The following is a 25,667-nucleotide window of genomic DNA, read 5'->3' as shown; positions in this document are numbered from 1 at the left end:
CGTCCTATCTGAGCTCTGAACAAGAAACATGCAAAGGTAATAAAACGAAATAACACGGAGACATGAAGCAACACGGTCATATTTTTCTAAAAGCAGCAACTTTGAACCTGAACAGCTGAACCAGATCTCTGACACCAGAGCTGCGCTACTGTTAAGCTATGAGGCTTGTTGTGCTTCGTCAGGCTTCGGAAGCTAAAAGCCCGAACCGGAACCGAACCCCGTTAGTCTGTGACACTAACGACAATAAACACACATGATATACTTGAAAATAAGATAAATACATTGTCCGTTAGAATGTTTAGATACTTAAATAGCACATTTTACAAGAACAATGTCCGAAAATATTGCCTACTAGCATAAGCTAACGTTAATGTTAGCCACAAAGTTTAAGTAAAACTCACCTTCGTATCAGTGAATGCATAACGAGGCGAACATCTTAAAACCTTTCTCCAGCTGACTTGTTGGGGCTTCGGATCGATGTACAAACCTTGGCCAAGCCCTGAAAGCACCTATTGTAAATGATATTTGTATTGGATCGGAAACAATCGAGCCGCTTTACCCCGAACGCGGAAGCTGAGGTGCAAAGAGCCCATTGAGTGTTCCGCCATGTTGTAGTTCTGACATGCTGCTCAGGCCTCTGTTTTAACTGAGGGTGCGTTCACACTGCAGCCTGAAGTGACTCAATTCCGATTTTTTTGATGTAATGCGACCTGTATCCGATCTTTTCATGGCAGTGTGAACAGCACAGGTCGGATTCTTTTTCGAATGTGACCCAAATCCGATACTATCCGATTCAAATGCGACCTAACGTCCAGGTCGCATTCATCTGAACTGAACGTCACTGATACTCAACAAATCTCACTATTCTGCGTCCTGATAAGCGCAAGTGGGAAGAAAAACAACCATGACGGACAATACGAGGATGAAGTTGTTAATATGCTGCTCCGGCTGGACAACAACTTCAAATATGTAAGCTAAGCTCCACCATTAGCCTCCATGTTTACATCCGCAAACACTGAGCACTTCTTCTTTTTATGGCGGTTGGCAGAACAGTGAGAACGCTGACGCTATGGCGCCCTCTACTGCGCATGCGGGACACTTTCAGGTCGTTTGCCAGTTCAGACTGCAGAACGCATACAGGTCGCATTTACTAGCAGTGTGAACGGCCCCGGCAAAAAAATCGGAATTGCCAAAAAATCGGAATTGAGTCACTTCAGGCTGCAGTGTGAACGCACCCTGAGTCTTGGCCATAGATAGAACTACAGCTATGGCAGTTATGGCTGCTGGTTTGTAGTCCAAACCAGCAGCTCTGACTTTCTCTGTATTCTGTTGGTATAGCGGTGAATCCTCAGCTGACTGCTGTGTGTGTGAGACAGAAAGGTGGGGAACAATTTCTATCTTTGAGACACCCATGAAATGCTCACTATCCTGAGAAAAAAAACATAAAAAAAAGATTTTCATTTTTGCACCGCCTTTGTGAGTGGAATTTGCAGAGTTTTATTTTGAAACTTTCAGCAAACTTAATTTTCATAACCACACTAATCCAATGTGTAACAGTGGTTTGGTTAATCTACCTGTATAATGCCCAAAACAGGAAGTAGTTCTAACTGCCAGCTGAGCCCTCCTCTGTAATAATTGAGTGTTCCGCCATGTTGTAGTTCTGACCTCCTGCTCTGCCCTCTGTATTAAAGTGTTCCGCCATGTTTAGAACTACAGAGTCTTTGTAGTCCAAACCAGCTGCCAGCCTTCCTCTGTATTCTGTTGCTATGGTGATGAAACTGCCCTGTGTGTGTCAGACTTATCTATCTTTATGAGACACCCAGTCAGTTTTAATGGAAAAAGCAGTCCGAACGACTGCTTCCAGTTCGGGATCCGTAAGCCCGATCCAAAAACCGTTTGAAGCATATGAGAGGACTATTTCTCATCTCATCTATTACCGCGATTCATATCTGTAGCTCAATCACAGTAATTGCAGTGATGAGAGAAAAATGTTGTGCGCTGAGCTCAGAGATTTTTCAGAAATGTATCTAAAACACTGGGGAGGAGCGTCAGTTATCCTGTCCCAAAACTTTGCTCTGAAGCACCTGGACCGAAAACCGTAAGCCCTAGTGAAATTTTGAAGACATTTTACCGGAGCAGGCATTCGTATCAATGTCATGACCGACTTTCATACCAATAGAGCAATTTTTGCACCCATGAGAGCGATTTCAAAATTTCTCACTCTAAAAAAGCGGCAGTTGGTTTAAGTTACACTCTGCGTTTCGGCAGTTGGAAATTTCGCTTGTTTTTCGCTTTTTACGTCGCAACTCCGATCCCCAATAAAAATAATAGCTCCCTTCCCGGGATTCAGCCGCACGTTTTGATACCACTTTTGTGGGGTTTCTCGCAGCGGTACGAGCCGCATTAACGGTGACGGAAGAAAAATAAATAACTATAATAAAGAGGCGTTCTATTAGGTGTAGAACAATAGGTGCCTGCCATGCAATGCATGACCTGCGAAGCAGGTCAGTCACTGCTCTCCCTATGCATTGCTATGGCACGCCCCAATTATGACACAACACCAACAAAGCAAATTTAGACACTCACCAGAATGGAAATGTCTGGAGCAAACTTGTAGGTTTCCGGGGATGTTGGAGAAGGTAACATCAGGACGTCTCACCGCTGATAGCAGGACATTCATCTTCTTTTAGTTAGCTCCGATAGCTTAGCCTCCTCGCGTTGTTTCCAAGCAGGAAAATAGTGAAACGAAAGTCCGTTTTCCATCTTTCTATCGTTTCAGTCACGTGATCAGACATTACATCCAATAACGCAACAAGTTTGTACCATAGCTAAATTACTTTAAGTAACTTGGATTCAAAAAATCTGCAAGAAAGTTGTTTTTGTCGGTTATTGTTCATAGCCCCTGAAGATGGCACTGATATCCCTTCAGCCGCAGAGTACGTATACAGTAGTGACGTCACGTTCCAAAGCTCGTAGACCTTCGTAGCACTGAGTCCAATGTCACGTCGCCACCATTTTGTGTGTGGCAGTAGAGCGTTCGGAGCTCCCCAAGTCATGTGCTTTGATCACTAGTGATGGCCAAATGAAGCCTCATGAAGCAATGAAGCTTCCCAGCCCATTGCTTTGCCCAAAGGTTCATTACTCGGTCGTTTATTCATTTCTCACTAGTAACATCTGCTGTTTAAACTGTAGCATAGCAGCCTTGTCACTCAGATAGACATACTTAAAAAATTAGTAAATGCAATTTTGTTACAAAGTTTTTGTGAAACTCATGTTTAGCAACAGGAGAGTCAATTAAATCCTATTCAATAATCTTTTTTAGTTATTAAAATTATATGTGGCCAATCTGAGTGAAATTAAAGCTGCAATAACTTTTATAAAAATATATTTTTCCACATATTTGCTAAAACTGTCATTATGTTGTGACAGTACGGTATGAGAGGTAATCTGTGAAAAATCTATTTCCTCTCCTTTCTCCCAGTGCTAGAAACAACCAGTATGTGGCAGGAGAGTTTTAGCGCTGTCAATCACAATCTCATGTGATCCTTCCTCCTCCTCGCTCTGTGCTATGCTGCAGCTAGCAGATGTAACGGGTACCAGGGTTCTGGGTCCGTTAGCAGCAGATGATGAAGCTGAAAAACAGCATGTAAATGAGCACACGGGAGATGCAATCTGTGTTACTCCAATTTTTCTCAACAAAGCAGCTCATTTTACTGTCAATACATCCCAATTTATAGTTCAGTAATTTACTGTAGTCTATGTAGACATATTACATCATAAACATAAACATCAACATTAGCTTTCCTTAAAGCAGAAATAATCCATTCAACGTCATATTTAGTCACAATTCCATCAGGTATCATGTACCTTCAATTCACTGCACTTTATATGCATATTTAATCACACACAGTGACATTTTATGTGCATGTATATTAAGCTATTGTAAACTGGCATAAGTATCTTTGAATACAAACTACTTTAAGTGAATGCATTAAAATCACAGTTTAACCTTCCAAAACTGTATGAGAGGCCCCATGGGCCAAAACTTACAAACTCTCTTACACATACTATCAAACTCTCTCACATTCACAGTCAAACTCTCTTACACGTAATTTCAGTTTCTGATTGGACCCCAGGCAGGAGTAGGCGGGTTTTCACGGACAGAAAAATAGCTGAGCGGCAGCGACTCACAGAGGCAACTAATATTTTAAATGACATCGTTAGCGCTCCCACAGTAATGTCAGCATTATCAGAAGTGTTTAGAAGCCGACAGCCAGCATCGGAAACCCCATCTATCAGTGGGATAAAGCTAGCTGTCTCTTCGGAAATGGCAGTAAAGCCAGCCTGCACTCTATTCTAATGTGCGCGACAGCACAAGTTATGGCCATAGACATCAATACGTAAATATGTATTGATGTCTATGGTCAGGGCGCTCTCTTTTCAGAATAAAAGCGCATCTCCAGTTTATGTTTGATTCACACATCAAGTTTCTCTCCAGCGGCTATAACAGGCTAAAGCTTTGTGTTATTAACCCTCTATGGCATGACTTTTAATTTTTTGGGGGAAAAAAATATTTTCCTGCATTCTTTGGGAGCTTGTTGGTCCCTAATTACATATCAATCATAAAATTGGACCCTGACATCTCCCAGAACCGGATTTGGGTTTGTTGCCTCAGGGCAACATTGAGCTACAAGGGGTCTAAAACGCCAAGTTTTCTACAGTGATTATAAGAAATTAAATACAAATCAAACAAAAACTATATAAATAAAAAAAAACGTTTTTTGACAAAAATAAATCCGACATGGTTCCAACTCACCAAATATAAAATAAACAACTAACTTTCATTAATGAATGGTACATTTGCACAAATTACTAAAACGAGCATTTGTGTGTTTGTACATGTGTATGGTTGGCAGAGTTAGAATCACTAAGGATGTTGAAATCAGTCTTTTTCCCATTATATGTTAAACATCAGGAAGGAATTGCTTGCTGATGTGAAAAAAAGTGTGTATTACATTTTGGCATTTGATTATTGCCATACCTGGGAATCACCATCTGTTTATCTGATTATCTATGGGTTGTAGTGACCAGATTCACATCAGTGACATGACTTAGGGCTGCAGGTTCTTTTTTTAAGAGTTTGTAGATCTGATTTTTTTGGTAGAATTTGAGCCAAGCAAAGGACAACATTTCCACCAGCTCCCATATCTGGTAGATTTGGCCCTGTGTAGATTTTCAAGTTGTAAGGAACACCATCTGCACCAGCCATATGAAGTTCCCTGCAGACCCGTATATTTGGGTTTAGCAGGTATTGCTTCAGTCTTTGCCTGCCTTGGAATGGGGCCATTTGTTCATTGATGACCAGCTCTTCACCCTTTGGGACTGAAGTTAGTTTTGAGGATAAACAAACAATGAAATAATGGTTTTACAATGGATCCTCATGTTTTCATTGGGAATGACCCCAGCTTATGAACCATGCACATTTTGTCCATGAAATGATCTTGCATCCATCTCCTGTTGCTGTTAGTCAATAATAAAGTAAAAAAATTGGCTTTGATAATTATTTTGTAATCAATTGCATATCATCGCATTAGAATAATATTGTCTGAGCAAAAGGGCCCTAACTGTGCAATGTTGTCCTGAGGCAACGAACAAAAAAACAACGTTTTAGCATATAAATTATTTTTAAAAAATGTCTTGAAATGATCTATAATGCTTCTTTACAAACTCACATAACTTTGATTTATAAACCAGTCATTGTCAAACATTAAACTACATATTTTTCTTACTTTTTTCCAGAGAATACATATTTATTACAGTATGTCAACTCTGCTATTGACAGCAAAGAGTGAAAATAATTATAACAGAGTAAATTATTTTTATTTCGTTACATAAGCTGCATTAATACACTAATACTTCAGACTGAGATATTTAAAAATACACAAAAAGTGAAAGAATAAAACATTTATTTATTATACTAGGAGCACTGGTCACAGGCTTCAGTCTGCTGGTCACACTGGGAGAACTCAATGACTTCTGAGACGTCCTGGTTCACAGGCTGAAGCCAAGGATAAAAGAGAAATTATCCAAAAGTTAATAGAAAATACATACGATATGCTTCCTTGACATTCATAAAAAGCCATTTTCAGCATGTTGGGCTCTGACTCGTAGCATCTTTATAGCTAAATACCGACATGGTGAAGCTGAGCTGGAAACAGACTGAAGAACAGCAGCTCCAGCTCTGATCCTGACTGATCTTTCCTCCCTAAATCCTCTGGTTTCTAATGAACTTCTCCTCTAACAGCGGTTTCTCATCAGCTCTCTCTCCCTTTAGATAACAGTATGAAAACGATAGCTGCTATGCTAACAATCAGCGGTTACTTCGGGCCAATTTAACTACATAGGAAATATTTCTCGGTTGTTTAGAAGCAAATTTCTGGCTGCAAAGTAATTCTGATCTTTCATCCTTACCTGTGGAAGGTAAAGCCAATGAACCCAGTTTGTTTCATAAAACGGTTGAAAAAAGTCCACACAGAACAGGACTTAAGGAGCTCCGATCTGCTGCCACATACAAGATGGCAGACGCCGTTACGTAGGACTCAGCGCTCCATGAGGCGTCTAGTATTGATGTCTCTGTTTACGCCTATGGGAACATTGTCAGCTGTGGTCGCAGAGTCGTAAAGGATGGACAGGATGACGAGAAAATTAGGAAAAGATGGATGCAGAGAAACAGAAGAATGTACCCTGGATGCTGATGTATGATGTTGACTGATAAATCCAAGGATTCTCAAATCCAAGCCTCAAAGGCCACTGAAAATACATATATGTTTCCTTCCTATTCAAAAAGACAGGTTTCAGATGATTAACCAATCAGGGCCTGCTGATAACACATTCACCGATGCTGCCTTTAACAAAAACTATGCATTTTTAGGCTATCAACTAGATTGAGAAGTTTGTACCAACTTGTAACCCGAGTGTAGATGTTAAGTTTCATTTTCTGGTTCTCTACTATTTATCCCCTTTGCCTTTCAAAATCTCACGATAGTTGATATATACATATGCAATTCTCGTGAGAATTACTAAGCAGCCAATCGTTGAGTGTTTGAGTCACATGTACCACCGTCGGCCATTAGCTAGGTATATTAGCTGGAGTGAGAAGCATGGAAGATCAGAGCAAGTTTGGGAGAGCAGAGCTGCAGGTCGGCTAAGTGTAATATTCAGTTTTTTCTGTAATCTTGTATGATGCTGATAAAATTGTACTAACTTTACGAGTCTCCTGTCGTGAGCTGAGGGACAGGAAAAACATAAAACCAATTGTATGCCTTATGAACTGCGGAATTGGTGAGTCATTTTATGAAGACTTAGTGTTAGTTGATATCAATCCGGATGCTCTAATGAGACTCTGAACAAACAAATCGGAGAACAATGAGGTGCCTTAAATATTATAATTATTAATTTTTTTTAAGTATTTGCCTAGCTTGATGATTTTTACATTTTTGGTGTTGATTGATTTTGTATATTTATTGACTTTTTATGAATAAGATTTATCTTAAATTTTTGTATTTAGAAATACATTGATTACCAAAATGATGATTGGATTATTCATAGTGCAGTGAGTGCCAATTCTTTCTTTTTTTGTGTGCACACTGGAATGTTTTGATTATATATATTTGAGACTGGTCCTGTTTTATTATACAGGCCAGGTTTGATGGCAAGCTGAAGAATCAGGTCCAAGAGCCTAAAAGGATTTCACCTGTGGTGTCAAAATATTTGGTTTCCCCACCAGGCTGGTGGGAGACTTCCTGCAGCCCATGAACAAAACTGTTCCCACTCTGATCTGACTTTTGTCAGCCTAGGAACTGCAGCAAGCGCTCTAACCAACTCACCTGACCCTGTTGAACCACCCCAGTTCGGGAGGGCACGGGGGGTTTATAAACTGAATGGTGTGGCTTGTTGCCAGAACTACGGAGCTAATTTATGTTTCTTTGATTTAATTGTTTTTTTTATTTATTTAATATGGCCATCTGAATGTTTTTTTCCCTTTCTTATTGTAATGTATATATGTACTTAATTATTCACTGAGAATACAAGGCACTCACATCTGCAAACTTCTAGTCTGTCTACTCCTTTATGAGTCGTATCTTGACTTCTGAGAACTGGCCCATTGATGGCCTTGTTGGTCATGATCTATTTTCAGTTATTTAGAAATATAGTATACTGTTTACACAGATATGCTACAAACTGCTTTGAGAAATGCACAAGATGTTAGGGAAATTTTAGTGACTTAAAAATTTGACCAAAGTGATTGGAAAAAAATATTTAATATAAAAAATATTTTTTGCACACCATGGATGAATTATGACTAAAACAATAATTCTTTATTTGGCAGATGACTGCAACAAGACCAACAGAGACACACAAAAAAGAAGAAACATAAATTTAGCATGGGTAAGTAGTTACATATTTATTCTATGAACTGTAAAAAGTCTCTCTTTCACGTAAACAGACAGTCAGAGAAATGGATGAAGTGGTGGAAATTAGTAATGAACCAGGGTTGAACACACTGCACCATCTTTCAGGTTTCAAGGCTTTTGCAATGCAACAGAGTTTCAGCTCCCTCTAAAGATTTTCTATGGGGTCCAGGTCTGGAGACTGGCTATGCTACTCCGTGGCTTCCATGGCCAGGTGTTTGGGGTCATTGTCACTCTATCAGACCCACATATGACCCATCTTCAATGCTCTTACTGGTGATCACAAAATCTGGTGATAAATGGCCCCATCCATCACCAAAGGTTGACTCCACATGGTGCAGTTGTAACCCAGGTTAAAATAGCCTCTTCATAAAAATAATAGTAAATTAGATAAATAGGAAATAAATAAATAGGAAAATAAATAGGGAATTAATCGATCTTAAAATTGTTATTCTCTTATTCTGAAGGGTCGCATTTATGTGTAACCCACGTGACTAGCTTCAGCCAATCGGGTTGCTACGTTCTCTGAAGTGAGAGAAAGCAAGCAGAGAGCGTAAAGCAAGCAGAGAGCGCAGAAGCAAACGGGATTGTGCTGAAAAGAAAAGACAGATAAGAGAAATTGAGCACTCGTAGCTGATTTGCTGTCTAAGACGAGTTTGTGTTTTTATTTCTTGAGAAGGAGCTTTTCGCATATTTTTTCTCTCACCCTGACTGCGTTCGGGATCATTTTTTGTGTTGTGGAACTGGACTTGGTGAGTTGAAAGTGTATTTTGTTTCTTTTGTTTTCTTTTTTTTTAAAGATAATGTATTTGTTAAACATTTATTTAACTTAAATGGAAAGCTGAAGCGAAGGCTGATCAGCGGAGGCGTCGGCTGTTGCTCTTGGTGCTAACAGCAAGCCAACTGAAAGTCAACAGGAGTAACAGCTGATCCGCTGAAGCTAACAGCTGCTCTTGTCAACAGAAATTCAACGGCTTATCAGCAGAGGAGCTAACTGTTGCTAACTGTCGCTCTTTGTTGGCAACAGGCTTTTTTTGTTGTTGTTTTGTTTTGTTTTGTTTTGTTTGTCGTTTTCGTTCGGCTGGGATCTGGACTAAGGAGTCTCGGATCGTCACTGAACTGGATCTTCCTAAGGAGAACGAGATGGCGAGCCAACCCTGGAGCTAAAGACCATCAAGTAGGAGCTACGCCTTCTGCTGGACATTGCCAACCCTGCAACTTGGTATGACCTGCCCATGTTGTCATGCGTATTAGCAGTGGGTCACTGAAACAGAATTAACTGTTGGATCATCGGAAGAAACAAGACATCAATCTGAAGCACAGTTTGATCTGTCCTTTCTGAATTGTTCTGCTGTGTTGTTGTTTTGCTGTTATGTTTTTTTTTTAACTCCTTAAGGGAAACACCAAAGAATTAAAAATAGATTAAACAGATTAAAACAAACTGTAAATCAAAATAAATAGTATTAACTAGAACTTAAATAGAACTAAATAGTATTAACTAGAACCTAAATAGAACTATAACCTAGGTAAAATAAATAGTATCCTTAATTTAGATTTATAAAATACTCTGAAAGGAACTGGAAACTATTTTTCTTTTTTTGAATTTGTGTCATTGTGTGTTAATTGTGTAACATTGTTGTTGTTTATTCTTTTATTGTTCTTTAAACTAATAATAAGCCGGCTGTTTTAACTTAACTTTCTTTGGTCTGTGGTCATTAATTCAAACTACACTTCTCACTACTCCAGTAGCCGAACCTAGCTCTGGTCTTATTACAAATTTATTAACTGTAAACACATAGCGAGTGTTACAGAAAGTGGCGAGCCAGCCAGGAGTAGGAAATAGAAGCATAACATTTATTTCTGACCCTGATCAAAAAAAAAAAAAAAAAAAAAAAAAGCCAAGTTCAGCAAGAATAGAAAATATGGAAATAATCAACAGAGAAAACGTCAATGTCCCGAACTCGGTCATTGTCAGTGGTATTGCCGATACGGAAGCTGATGAGGATGTATTAGATTTCCTGAACAGGTATGGGAAGATAAGGAGAATCCTAAAATTAGACGACTCACAGTCCTCTTACCACCAAAATGCAATTGTGGAATATGAGAGTGGAACTGCCTTGACAGCACTTGAACCCCTACTCCCTTACATGTTTGAGAGCTCAACCAAAGTCTCTCCTCAAATCAGAGCCCTGTCCAGTGAGTACGTGTCTGACGTCACAGACAGAGCCACCCACCGTTTTTTCTGTGAGTTGCAAGAAATTGCTAAATTATGTGGAAAATCTTTTGAAGCTGTCCTGCATGAGCATCTGTCCAAATGCTCTCAATCAATCACAGGCAGCTCTGAGACACCTGAAGCTGAGAGTTTTACTCTCGAAACACAAAGTGACTTAATGAACCCAGTTGCCAGACCAAACCAAGAAAATTACCAACCTTTTCAAAGTAAAAATGTAGAGCAGTCTAAAACTACTCTAAGCAGCTCTGACTCTGACTCAGTTAATCAACCTCGACTCAATCTAGCCTCCAACTTATCACAGAACCTTGTCACTCACCCTGAGGTGCAAAAAGTAATTGTAGAGCATATAGTACGAAGTGAAGCCCCATTCTCACAGGTGAGTGCCTCTTTTCGTCTGAGGCAGTTTTCAGGCAAATTACCTTGTCCTAGTCACGAGGCTGATTTTGATACATGGCGCAACAGTGTTGAGCTCCTACTTAAGGATCCAGATGTATCTGTCTTGCAATGCTCAAGAAAGATTTTAGACAGTCTGGTGCCACCTGCATCCAATGTAGTAAAACCCTTGGGCCCTACAGCATTACCATCAGCTTATCTTGAACTGTTAAATTCAGCTTTTGGCACAGTAGAAGATGGTGATGAGCTTTTTGCCAAATTTCTTAACACCCTCCAAGACCCTGGTGAAAAAGCATCACATTACCTTCATCGCTTGCAGACAGTCCTCTCTAAAGCTTTGAGCAGAGGCGGAGCAGTCCCCACTGAAGCAGACCGACACCTTCTGCGTCAGTTCTGCCGTGGATGTTGGGACAATGCTTTACTAGCAGAGCTCCAGCTTGAAAGAAAAAGAAATGACCCCCCTTCATTCACTGAGCTGCTGTTGCAGTTGAGAATTGAAGAAGACAAGCGTAGTGCAAAGGAGAGTAGAATGAAAAAACACTTTGCTGCTACTAGACCAAAAGTAGCCTCCCACACTATTACTGCAACTTCTGACCTTTTTGAACCCACAGTGCAAGACAATCTCACTGAGATGCAAACCCAGATAACCCAGATGCAGAGTCAGCTGACAAGATTGAAACCCCAAAAGGTAGTTCAACCTGTGGTTCCCCAAAATGATCTGATCGCAGAACTAAAAGCACAAATTACTGAGCTGCAAAGTCATTTGGCTAAACTAAAACCACTAAACTCCATTAAGAAAAATGCTAGTGCACCTAAAGCTAAGACACAAACTAAGCCTAGAGCACCTGAACAAACCACGACAGTCCAAACTGTAAAGAGTAGGCCGAAGCCTTGGTATTGCTTTCGATGTGGCGAAGATGGCCATATTGTTTCAGCTTGCTCCAATGAATCAAATCCGTCCCTTGTAACTGATAAGAGGAAGCAGTTAAAAGCAAAGCAGTTACTTTGGGACGAACAGAACAAACAAACACAGTCTTTAAACTAGATGAGGCTCTCATTGCGGGACAAATGAGTGCTGTTAGCGAAACCAGTCCCACTAAGCATTCAAGAAAAAACAGAAAACGGTTCCATCACAACAAATCAGCCAAAGTGAAGTTACCCAAAGGCCTAGTTGGAGCCAAATACACTGCTGAGGTGCTAATTAATGGACAGGCTTGTAATTGCCTTCTTGACACCGGCTCACAAGTGACAACCGTATCACAGTCGTTTTATGATAGTTATCTCTCACATTTGGAGATCCATTCCATACACGACCTTCTTGAAGTTGAAGCCGCAAATGGTCAGAATATTCCATATTCAGGCTATATTTGTATTGATATCACATTTCCAAAAAACAGTTTTGGACATGAATTTATCGTGTCTTCTCTTGCGTTGGTTGTTCCCAACACGCGCTCCAATGTCCAATCTTCTCTCTTGATTGGTACTAATACTCTTGATCTTCTCTTTGAAAGTTAGGGTCGCCACCATCTGTAACACTCGCTATGTGTTTACAGTTAATAAATTGGTAATAAGACCAGAGCTAGGTTCGGCTACTGGAGTAGTGAGAAGTGTAGTTTGAATTAATGACCACAGACCAAAGAAAATTAAGTTAAAACAGCCGGCTTATTATTAGTTTAAAGAACAATAAAAGAATAAACAACAACAATGTTACACAATTAACACATAATGACACAAATTCAAAAAAAGAAAAATAGTTTCCAGTTCCTTTCAGAGTATTTTATAAATCTAAATTAAGGATACTATTTATTTTACCTAGGTTATAGTTCTATTTAGGTTCTAGTTAATACTATTTAGTTCTATTTAAGTTCTAGTTAATACTATTTATCTATTTTGATTTACAGTTTGTTTTAATCTGTTTAATCTATTTTTAATTCTTTGGTGTTTCCCTTAAGGAGTTAAAAAAAAACATAACAGCAAAACAACAACACAGCAGAACAATTCAGAAAGGACAGATCAAACTGTGCTTCAGATTGATGTCTTGTTTCTTCCGATGATCCAACAGTTAATTCTGTTTCAGTGACCCACTGCTAATACGCATGACAACATGGGCAGGTCATACCAAGTCAGCAGGGCCGAGCGCAAATCGTGACACCGCACCTACTACTGGCACTTCCGGTGGCAGGTGTGACACCTGCCACAAGTGCCACTGCTTTCGGGTCTAGCTGCCAGAGTTGCCACTGCGTTCGGCTGACTTCGGCTGACCTCGGCACCTCTTACCGGCACTTCCGCTGACACCTGCCACAAGTGCCACTGCTTTCGGGACTAGCTGCCAGAGTTGCCACTGCGTTCGGCTGACTTCGGCTGACCTCGGCACCTCTTACCGGCACTTCCGCTGACACCTGCCACAAGTGCCACTGCTTTCGGGACTAGCTGCCAGAGTTGCCACTGCGTTCGGCTGACTTCGGCTGACCTCGGCAACTCGTACTGGCACTTCCGCTGACACCTGCCATTAGTGCCACTGTTTTCGGGTCTAGCTGTCAGTGTTGCCACTGACTTAGGCAAATGGACTACATATCCCATGATGCTTTATTACTAGTAGAAGAAGAACTTAAAGACAGACGAAGAAGACAGAATTTAATAAGTTTTTTTTTCGCAGAAATACTTATGTTAGCTGAATTCCTACACGTTTTGTATATCATGTATGATTCGTTCATCCTATTTATTCACTAAAGTTCATCTGAATAATCCAGCCGACTCCTTTCGTCTTTGAATTAATCAAATACACAGCAGGTATCAGGGATGCCATTGGTTTCGTCACCTTTGTAACAACTGAGTCTGGCTTCCACTAGAGCTGCCGTTAGGTGTCCAGGATGTTTCAGAGCTGTCACAACTGGTGCCGATGTTTTGGGGGATGGCAATGACAGTTTTTTGAAAACGTGTTACTTATAATGCGTGTTTATAAAAAAAAATTCAATGGTAATTGGTTATTTATCCATTTAACACCTTGAATATTTTTGACTGAGTTTAATTCAAGCAAGATGGCCGGTTGAATTGAATATACTATAAAGTGTCACTATTACAGTGGAACCTGTCACTATGTTCAAGGACACATCTGGTTAATCACACATCACTGATAGTTAATAGGACTTTTTACTTAATCAAAATGACATTCAACCCTTGCCTATGTTTATATCGCAGAACAGTGGCTGACATGGTGCAACAGGAAGCCAAATGTTGCAACTGGATAATAGTAATAATAATCAGACTCTGTATAACGTGTATTGTAGAAATTAATAAAGTTTGAAAAATAAATTTAAGCTTAATGATCATAATTTCTCATGGAGGAATAATAAGTTATTTGATCCTGATGTAGTAAATTCACACATTGACTAAACATGAATTTTACAGCAGACTTCAAATTGCTGTTTAAAGTATTTACATACAATGGCTAATAAATATTGACAAATCAATTACTATGCATATACTTTGTGACATAAACTTGAAAACATGTTGAAACATATCTGCCAAATAAAATAATATGTAAGCAGCACAATTTTCTTTGAAAAAAGCATTTTCATCTTAAGTATAACCCAAAGTAATTTTTATTTCCAAAAATATGTAACAATCTTGTTCTTAATGCTGCTTATGATTCACACATTGTCAAATTTTTTGAGGTGTAAATACTTTGTGTTTTGACTTATCAATATTCAATATTGGTGTAAAAAATTTTGAAGGCGGTTTAACTTGAAAGTGAAAGTCCTCCTGCTGCCTTGAAAATGTTATTGAAATGCATTTTGTAGCTCAGATTTTAGTCATTTTCTCATCTTTGAATAAGAAAACTTTGAAGACAATGAACAGAACCAGAAACAAACACAGAGAAGCAACCTTCATGTATGCGACACAAATCTGTAATAAACTTGACAAATAATGAAAAATAGTGGGGATTAAATTTAATAAATAAAAACAAGTAATAACTATTTAAAACTGGTTAACAGGCATTTTTGGAAAATTATGATAACATGTTTTTTTTTAAAAATTGCATTATCTTAACAAAAAACAATGAAAGTTATAGTGGCTGCCTGGTCTGTTAGATAATAGACCAGGCAGCCACTATAACTTATGACACCCTGTGCACTGTCATGGAACCATGCTGAACATAATGTCACTCTGGAATTGTCAATATCTCATGTTGCCACTGTCACTAATATTAACTAATAAGTCAATATTAGTGAACTTACTCGGTTTAATAATCAATAGCATTATATTAAGGTCCCTGTATGAAAATAATTATAATCCGGAACTGACAGGAGCTTGTCAGCACTGGCATACCATGGCAACCGAGTGTCAGTTGTAGTGGTAGGTACCTAGTGGTAGCTATTATCAGCTGTTGCAGAAGAGGTCCCATCTGACAGTGCAGGAGTTGTCTTTCTCTGTTTAAGTCTGAACACCGGCTGTATATTTAAATATGTATGAGAATTATGTTGTAATTAAGATATATTTTATTTCTATTTGTTTGATCTAAAGTTATTCATATGCTACATTCTGTCTGAAACAGATAGAGAATGAGGTTAGCAGCCTGTGGCACCCATGGCCACCTTACTTGTGTCACCTTACCCAGTGGTAAGGTGGCACAAGTGGCACCTTACCCAGAAGCCCGTGGCACAAGTGACAGCTTATGGCAACTGTCAACATGTTTTCACTGAGGCTGTTTATTGGAAACTGAAATTTGAGACTGTATAAAAAATAGACCAGGGCATATTTGCTTTTTTTAAGGGAACAGAATACTTAAGAGGAAATGCAATACTTTGTGCCAGATCCACCATTATTTTCATTAATTATAAATTCATTCATATTAAATCTGACACAGAAGCTGTCACCAAAGAATATTCTATTCCTATTCTATTGTTTTCCCCACTAAGCATATTTAAATATGCTGAAGTATGTATAATACAATTAAAAATACTTTAAAAATACAACTGTTTATAAATATGGCTGCATGTATAAGGTTTCCAGTAACAAAACAGCGTGTTATGAAAGATTAAATGTTCAAATACGTCATTGTCCCTGTTAAACATATAACGCTGAGTGGAGCGGTCGAACGCTATAAGATGGCCGCCCTAAATCTCGTCAGCAAAAATAGGCGAGAGCGGTCCGTGAGGCGTGGGAGGTGCCAGTATGAGGTCGTGGAAACCCTTGGAAGGTGCCGAAGTCAGCCGAACGCAGTGGCAACACTGACAGCTAGACCCGAAAACAGTGGCACTTGTGGCAGGTGTCAGCGGAAGTGCCAGTAAGAGGTGCCGAGGTCAGCCGAAGTCAGCCGAACGCAGTGGCAACTCTGGCAGCTAGTCCCGAAAGCAGTGGCACTTGTGGCAGGTGTCAGCGGAAGTGCCAGTACGAGGTCCCGAGGTCAGCCGAAGTCAGCCGAACGCAGCGGCAGCACTGGCAGCTAGTCCCGAACGCAGTGGCACTTGTGGCAGGTGTCACCGGAAGTGCCAGTACGAGGTCCCGAGGTCAGCCGAAGTCAGCCGAACGCAGTGGCAACTCTGGCAGCTAGTCCCGAAAGCAGTGGCACTTGTGGCAGGTGTCAGCGGAAGTGCCAGTACGAGGTGCCGAGGTCAGCCGAAGTCAGCCGAACGCAGCGGCAGCACTGGCAGCTAGTCCCGAACGCAGTGGCACTTGTGGCAGGTGTCACACCTGCCACCGGAAGTGCCAGTAGTAGGTGCGGTGTCACGATTTGCGCCTGCTGTCTCTCTACCAAGTTGCAGGGTTGGCAATGTCCAGCAGAAGGCGTAGCTCCTACTTGATGGTCTTTAGCTCCAGGGTTGGCTCGCCATCTCGTTCTCCTTAGGAAGATCCAGTTCAGTGACGATCCGAGACTCCTTAGTCCAGATCCCAGCCGAACGAAAACGACAAACAAAACAAAACAAAACAAAACAACAACAAAAAAAGCCTGTTGCCAACAAAGAGCGACAGTTAGCAACAGTTAGCTCCTCTGCTGATAAGCCGTTGAATTTCTGTTGACAAGAGCAGCTGTTAGCTTCAGCGGATCAGCTGTTACTCCTGTTGACTTTCAGTTGGCTTGCTGTTAGCACCAAGAGCAACAGCCGACGCCTCCGCTGATCAGCCTTCGCTTCAGCTTTCCATTTAAGTTAAATAAATGTTTAACAAATACATTATCTTTAAAAAAAAAAGAAAACAAAAGAAACAAAATACACTTTCAACTCACCAAGTCCAGTTCCACAACACAAAAAATGATCCCGAACGCAGTCAGGGTGAGAGAAAAAATATGCGAAAAGCTCCTTCTCAAGAAATAAAAACACAAACTCGTCTTAGACAGCAAATCAGCTACGAGTGCTCAATTTCTCTTATCTGTCTTTTCTTTTCAGCACAATCCCGTTTGCTTCTGCGCTCTCTGCTTGCTTTACGCTCTCTGCTTGCTTTCTCTCACGTCAGAGAACGTAGCAACCCGATTGGCTGAAGCTAGTCACGTGGGTTACACATAAATGCGACCCTTCAGAATAAGAGAATAACAATTTTAAGATCGATTAATTCCCTATTTATTTTCCTATTTATTTATTTCCTATTTATCTAATTTACTATTATTTTTATGAAGAGGCTATTTTAACCTGGGTTACACAGTCAACCTTTCACCTCCACAGGAAAGTAATCTCAAAGCATGTTGCTTTCAGTGCCATGCTTCATGGTTCGGATGGTGTTCTTAGAACTGAGCTCATCCTTTATCCACACAACCTCTGAGGTTGTGGTCCCAGCTCTCTTCAGTCACTGACCAGGGGTTTCCATGTAGTTCTGGGTTGATCCCTCATTGTGATCATTGATACTTCATAAGGGAGACTAAACTTTGAGTTTCTTCCACTTTCTACTAATTGCAGCAACAGTAGCTGTCATGTAGCCCATCCGATCCTGGTGCAAGTCTATAATGATACCCCTGGTATCTGTTGACAGCTCTACAGTCTACCAATGGTGGAGAGGATTGAGGCTGGTTGAGTATGTGGACAGGTGTCTTCTACAGATGCAATTAAAACAGGTACACTTCAGTGAAGGATAGGAGGGATACTTTGAGACAAACTTAAGCCCTTTTTGCACTGCAGGGTCCGGCCTGGACCAGACCGGCTCCGTTCGACCCGGTCCAATTGGTCCTATAGCCCTGGTCGTTTTGCATTGAGCAGGATACGTCACGTAAATCGAATTCTTGCTGAAGCTACCGAGGCGATCTCTCCAGCAACCGCAGAACAGTTTCCTTCTAGGGTCTCCTGTCCAGCTCCTTCTGTATGCGCTGAGGGAAACATTTACCACAGCTTTACATTTAACGGGAAAATAAAATCTCATCCGAGTGTGGTCTCTGAACTTGGCTCGCGGCCAGCTGAAATACCACTGCGGTTTGTGGGATTTCCCTGCTTTAGCGACGTCAGATGCAACAATCCCCTCGTTTACAGCCTTACCGACTTCAATTGGATAAGTGTGTTTTACATTTAGCATTAAAATTATTTAGCAGAAGAGGCTATTGTAATCCCAGTGTAGCACAGAGTTGGAGAGTCATCATTCAGATCAACTTCAAAACCCTTATGATTACAACTGATGCAGACCAGGAAGTTGAGGTATTCATTCAGGATACCGCAGATAAATAGCTCATAATTTAGGTGAAAACATTAAATTTTATCATTTATATCCAAACTATAGTGGGACCAGAGTCAGTGTAGTTTTTCTTTTTTCTTTCACTGCGGGAAAAAGTTGCGTTTTTATCTGTTTAATTTGGTGACATAACATGGATCGTTCATTCAACTTGTTTAAAATGATTTTAACCAAAAGAAAATAAAATACAATTGAATATACTGTCATTACTAAACGTTTAAAAACGTATGGGTAAGATTTTAAATGATGGCAATTTTTTTTACACCACGTTAAAAATGACAGTCGTTCATCTGACCCAGAGATCTGGGTCTTGGTCCCACTCCGCAGCCAATACAATCAATGGCTAAGCTCGGTCTGGCCGGCCCGATTGGAACCGCAGCTCTTGGGGTTTCAGTGAGCTGAGTGGTACCAGGCTGGAAGTGCTAATGTAAAAATGATCAGCCCTGCTTTGAAGCCAGGCCTGCCCGGGTCGGTCCGGGTCTGGCTGTGCAGTGCAAAAGGGGCTTAAAAGGTCAGTGAGAGCCTGAATCACTGCTGCTGGATCGAATACTATTGAGGAATTAAAAGGTGCTAAACTCATGAAATAAGAAACGGTACACAAAGTTCATTCTCTCCGGCTCACAGACAACCAGGAAGACATTTAATGCACATCTGCGGATTCACACATTACATTTTCATCATCTCATTTTCATCGTCTCAGAATCCAAAATGTCTTGTCTCTTACTTCTGACATCAAGTTTTTATACAGTTCCAGTTCTACTGTTGTGTATTGGGAATCTTTGACCAATGGCATTACTGGACCTCGCTTGCGTAGCAATTCTGGCTCCGTCTTACACTGGATGTGTGTTGGAAGTTCAGAGAATTAGGGGTTGACCTCCTGGAAGTTAAATCTGCTCCATCAGAAGAACTATTAGTCAAGTTGTCAGTTCTTTATCTGTCCAACAAAGATTCTTTCCCAGTCCTGGCCGACTTCTTTGCACGCAAACAGGAAAAGACGTTTGCCAAAAGTTTCTTGCACAACAACTTAACCTTTTCCTCTTTAGTGATTGCTTATTCCACATCTCTCCAATCTGAGTTCCTTTCTGACTTCTAGGTCAGTTTGACCTAGTACATTTGACACAGTACATTTCTTTTCAGTCAAAACATATCTTAATGTGAATCAACCAACAGCATGCCTTTTAGTATATTCTTCTACAATACTTCATGCAATAAAATGCAAATGATTAGAACCTTTGTTGTATATAAACCTTTTGCTATTATTTATGACTAAACCTTTGCTTTCTCCCTTGTTTTCATCACTTAGCAGACCAACCTTGCCAGTCACCTAAACAATGGACTGAAACTGAAGTTAGTGACTGGTTGAGATCTATTGGAGTGAAGGAGCCATACATTCAAAAACTTTATGAAGAAGAGGTGGATGGACAATGCCTCCTTGCACTCGATGAACACTTCCTGGTGACTAAGGTTTCCATGAAATCAGGGCCTGCCAATCTAATAATTAAAAAAAGAGATGAGCTTATTAAAGTTAATCTAAAGCCTCAAGAGAAGAAAACCTCTTCCAGTAGCATCAATGCTGAGTCAGACCAGAAAAATAAAAAGCAAAAGTCAGAAAATAAAAACCGTCAACCCAAACAAAAAGTTAAGCAAGAGGAAAATGTGTCAGAAGAAAAACAACCAGTAATGGAACAATGTTCAGTGACAAATGAAGACTGCAAAGCAAGACCATTTGATAAAGATCCTGACTTCATATATGTCAAACACAGAGTACTGCAACCTGAATCGGGAGCTTTTAATCTGATCAATCCCTGCCGGGAATTTAAGTCTCTTGTAACTGCCTCTCAACTGGATGACACGCGACTTCGAGTCAAATTTGCCTACGAAGTTCTCAAATTTGCAACTGGGTGTATGAATGTCAGAACAAATGGTACAATCCACTTTGGTGTGATGGACAGCAGAGAAGATGCAGGATATGTTCACGGTGAGATAATTGGTGTTCCCATAAAAGACAGAGATGTTTTTGTAGATGCTTTGGACTACATTGAAAAATGCTTCTCCTCTGGCAAGGAAGACGTTCGTCAGTGTGTGCGTCCGCCGAGATTTATAGAGGTCATGGATCACACAAGTACAGAGAAGACGTATGTGGTAGAGGTAGACATTGTTCCTTCGATAAGCATTGTTCGAGGAAAGGTCTATAAAGTCCGTCTGCCAAAGTTCAATGAGTCAAAAAACAAAGTTGAATTTAACAAAGACACCATTCTGCGTCGGGTAGGTTCTAAGACAGAACCAGTGATTGAAGATCAGTTGGATTTTTTTCAGCGTGTACAACATAGAGATACTCAGAGAGAAGAAGCAGAGAAATGTCTGTTTCCCAATGAACCTGAAATCTACCAAAACCTTGGAAGAAAACTCACAATGCTAATGACAAGTGGGAAGAAATTCATTGAGAAGGAGAAATGGTTCATACTTGTGACAAACAAATTCAAACGTGATGATCTTTGTCACATTGACTGGCTACTTAAAATGAACATCTTCTGTGTGTTTGACTTTGATCCAGACTCAAACATATCAGGTCTTTGCAGTAAATACAGTCAACACCATGCTGCAAATATGCATTCTCTACAGAGCTATCAGACTTCCAGGGAAACAACGATCAAAGAATTCACAAACAAGTTGCATCTGTTTGAGCAGACAAGCTGGATTTTTTGCAATGGACGGACTGATTTTAAAGGAAGTGAACCCCCATGCGATGAAGGAACCTGGACCAACACAAAACGTCCTCTCCTACGAGAATCTGTGTCTTTGATCTGTAAGCACATTTTGCCAAAAGGCACATTCCAGGTACTTTTTCTCCTCACATCACCGGTTGAAAAACCTGTACTTCAAACTTTTTATGAGTTTTCAGCAGACACACAAGGCCATGAAGACATAATTTGCATCTGTGAATCAGAGGAAAACTTTGAGAAGTGGAACAGTTTTGCAGAGGGAACGTATGGCACAGAAATAGTCAATAATCACAGTGTTGTTGGCATGAAAATGAGCCACATTGAAGCAACACTGCAGCAAATACAACCTGTGACAACTCACAGCACCAAACATTTACCCACCTTTGCAAAAGGAAAATGTTGTCTTGACACACGAGGAAAGGAAGACATGTATTCATTGGACATCCTGGCAATTGATCATTGTGATGAAACATCCGCAGAGTCCATTGAAGAAGAGAAAGAAAACATTGAGCGGCAGTTCTATCATGGTGGGAAAGTGACCTGGTTGCATCTCTGGCTTGCTGAGCACAAATTTGTTGGAGATGTTATTGAAAGGGATGCATACTATGAAGTTTTTAAACTTCTTGAAGATCTAAAATTAAACACCATGCAGAGTCCTGTGAACAGAATCAACATCTACCACCATCCTGGGAGTGGAGGAAGCACTGTGGCAAGGCAAGTATTGTGGAACAAAAGAACAGACTTAAGGTGCGCGGTAGTCAAGCCTTCATACTCAGCTGATGTTGTTGCTCAGCACGCAGTCAAGCTGAGAGAACACGATGAAAATGATCCTCAAAGGTGTCTTCCTGTGATGCTCCTTGTTGAAGACTCAGAGCAAGAATACCTTGATGACCTGAAGGATGAACTAGAAGAAGCCATTCGCAGCCAAAAGATTCTTTATGAAAAACCTTGCTTCATTTTGTTGAGCTGCAGACGATGTCATGATCCAGACAAAAAAATTAAGGAGTCTCCGTTAGAAAATTTTTCTGTCACTCACAAACTGTCTTCGAAAGAAAAACGGATGTTTTCTACAAAACGGAAGGTATTAGAGGAAGAATATAAGCCAGAGTTCATCCTCACATTTGTTTTGATGAGTGAAGAATTTGAAAAGGTAGCAGGATATGTTGAAAACTTTGTGACAAATTTGCTCCATGGCATTGATCGTACATCTCCTGTCTCTCGCTTCCTACTCTACGTGGCATTGCTGAACACCTATGTTCAAAACTCTTTCATCTCTCAATCCCATTATGAGGCTTTACAAGGCTTAAGCACATACACAGAAAAGCTTCGACAATCAGTGTTTGAAATGTCTCTCAATGAGCAGACCAAACTCATCTTCTTGTATCTCAGAGATGAGAAGACACACATTAAATCAATCAGAATAATCCACCCTCGAGTTGCAGAGGAAATTCTCAAACAGTTGCTTGGTGACCAAGAAACACGAGGTAGCTTGGCAAAAGAGCTGCTTGGTGAGAAAGTTCTGTTTGACCACAGATTTGGGAGGGATGACTACTTGGCCTTTCTTAAAGCACTTCTCAACAGGCGATCAAGGGTTAGCCGAGGAGATGAAAATGACACCTTGTTTTCTCCTCTTATTGAGCATGTGCGTAAAAATGAAAGTCCAAAGTTAGCACTTGAGGTACTCAAGGAAGCATACGAGTGTTTTCATGAAGATGCATTTTTTGCACAAACAATTGCTCGACTGCATTACTCATATGAACAATTTTCAGATGCAAAACTGTGGGCAGAGAGAGCTGCTACCAGGATGTCCAACAATTCATACATACTCAACACAAAGGGCCAGGTGTACAGAAGATGGTTTGAAGCAAAACTGAAAGCTATTGAATCTAATAATGTAGCAAAGACAGCCAAAAACATGGCATCCGCTGTGAACACTGCACTGACAGCTATTGAGTGTTTCAGACACTGTCAGAAAGTAGCTGAAGCTCATCCAGAAACCATGAACAAGCTAGGGTTCTTTGCTGAAGTTGAGGTTGGATGCAGTCTGCTAAAACTGATCTTCTCAATTCAAGAGTTTGCAGAAAGAGATGACAGCTCTTCTGAGTGCATAAAATACCTCACCAACCAAGATTACATTCCAGAGAAAATTAAGGAGGCTTGGGAGCCATTCCACGACCGTCTGAAAAACCTTAAAAACACAATTAAAGAATCACTGGAATGGATTTCAGAAGACCTCAGTTACTTCCAGAAAGACATCGGTGCACATGAAGAGGAGACATCTGAAAGTCCTGAAGAGACAGTAAGGAATCCACTCAAGTTTTTGACTGAAGCATCCTCAGAGTATGGAAAATACCTGAGTGGAGTTTCAGGCAAACTTTTGAAGTCCTCCAAATCAGTTCTAGCAAATGCAAGTCCCAACACAAGACGTATGATTATCTACCACCTTGGTGGAGGTAATCTGACCTCAATCTTCTTCAAACTGAATAACCAGCAGGAAAAAGACACAAAGGACCTTCAGACAATTCTTTCCCTTTACCCAAGCAATCCACTGACAGCAAAATTTCCCCAGAATGACATAGTTAATTACATAGCAGCCAACATAGCTATGAAGTGTCTCTCACCACAGTCTCCAGGAGTTGCTGCTTTACAAGATCTACAAGCTCTCAGCCACCAGTTCCCCCCTGACAGAAGGAAGTGTTCTCCATCTGCCCTGTTCTTACTCACCATGCTGTTTTGGCCAGAAGATCATGAGAAAGGAGACGAGAAAAACAAAAAATATGAAATTGTGCAATCAGCAATTGAGTACCTGAAAAGGGACCATTGGGCAAAGATAAAGGACATTCCTCCACGGAGGAGAAGACTTTACACCCATTTTTTTCTGGGACATGGGACTGGGTTGGATAAGTTTGTACACAAAAGCAAGACTGAAAAATACACAAAGGGTCGAACACTGCATGAGAAACGCATGAAGTGGTTTACAGGTGAGGCGTGGAAAATGCCTGAAATTGCTCAGATGTTGAAAAGTGTTTCTGGGTGGACTGAAGATGGAGTAGTGTACCTTGAAGGCCCCCAAAAAAGGAAGTTCAGCATCCAGCCTCTTCATGTGCCTTCAGTACCCCACAGTAATGAAAATGTCACCTTCTACCTGGGATTTACATTCAGAGGCCCAGTGGCCTACAAGATAACAGTCCTGTCAAATAACAGCTCCTCTCAGGCTTAATAAGATGGCCAGTTAGTTTGTACTGGAACAGTCATCAAGGTGTTGACTTTGTTTCTCAGAAAATCCAAATCAGTGAATCAAGCAACAATAATACAAACATACAAGCATCAGGACAAGAAGATTTTATTGATTTTTCTGTTAGTGTCTTACTGTTGGCAGTTACTATGCATTGAATACAGATATGAATTTTGCTATTGTTATATTCCTTGTTCTGTGAATTTCTTTTAATATGAAATCGTTTCAGTGTTTGAGAGTGTCTTGTAAAAAAAACTAAATACAGTTTCAGAACAACGTAAGCATTCTCACAGACTCTCCTGTTAGAGTATAAAGGTTAAAATCAGAAGTCTGCTGCTGCAGCAAGATTTCTGGCCTTATTCAAACCTCTAACTCACCCAACCTTGTTTTATATTAATGTTTTGCCAAATATGTGAAATTGAAAGCATGATTTCAAAAAGCCTTAGTTTTATTTAACAACCCATATGGCACAATGTGTAACACATGCATATTATTTTGAGCACCCACCTTTTCCACACACCAGAAAACAAAGTTTATGTTGTTTACTTAGTTTTTTAAAAATCTCAAACAATCTATAGGCATTATTTAGGAACATAATAGATCTGATTTCTAATAAATAATCTTTTTTTTTTCTTTTTATGTACAATTGTCAGAGACTGCTGATGTTTTGAATATGCAAATTAAATGATTGGAATTGTTTTGTTTCATTTTGTCGTGTGGTTGGGCAGCAGTGAAAGAGTGAAAGGATTCCACGAGACGGCATTTCTGATGTCACAGCACTGAAACCATTTCATCTTTTATGACGCAGTAAGATCCAGACTTGAACAGACTGAGTTTGTTTTAGTGACTAACTTTACAGCATAAATCCAGTGCCCCACGCCATGTTAGTATCTTCCACACAGAGACGTACAGTGAGGTTCATGGCTGGTGAGGCACTGACTTAATCAAAATCATAAGACCAT

The 25,667-nt window shown here is 40.2% G+C and overlaps 1 protein-coding gene across 2 annotated transcripts in view; it reads left to right on the top strand.

The window, feature by feature from the left end:
- Positions 1 to 25,402, top strand: part of LOC148154914 (sterile alpha motif domain-containing protein 9-like) — a 38,096-nt gene extending 12,694 nt beyond the window's left edge. The window contains exons 3-4 of one of the 2 annotated variants that reach the window (XM_088013965.1): positions 8,390 to 8,448; positions 20,054 to 25,402. In XM_088013965.1, coding sequence (XP_087870091.1) covers positions 8,445 to 8,448; positions 20,054 to 24,690 — 4,641 coding nt within the window. In that variant the 5' untranslated portion in view covers positions 8,390 to 8,444 and the 3' untranslated portion in view covers positions 24,691 to 25,402. Of the gene's footprint in view, positions 1 to 8,389; positions 8,449 to 20,050 lie in introns of both variants that reach the window. The other variant, XM_088013964.1, reaches the window with a different exon arrangement.
- Positions 25,403 to 25,667: the final 265 nt, after the last annotated feature.

The sequence above is a fragment of the Poecilia mexicana genome, unplaced genomic scaffold, assembly GCF_051168715.1.
Source record: "Poecilia mexicana isolate PSO_F unplaced genomic scaffold, ASM5116871v1 scaffold_16, whole genome shotgun sequence".
Taxonomy (NCBI): Eukaryota; Metazoa; Chordata; class Actinopteri; order Cyprinodontiformes; family Poeciliidae; genus Poecilia; species Poecilia mexicana.
This window is presented reverse-complemented; position numbering and strand designations above follow the sequence as displayed.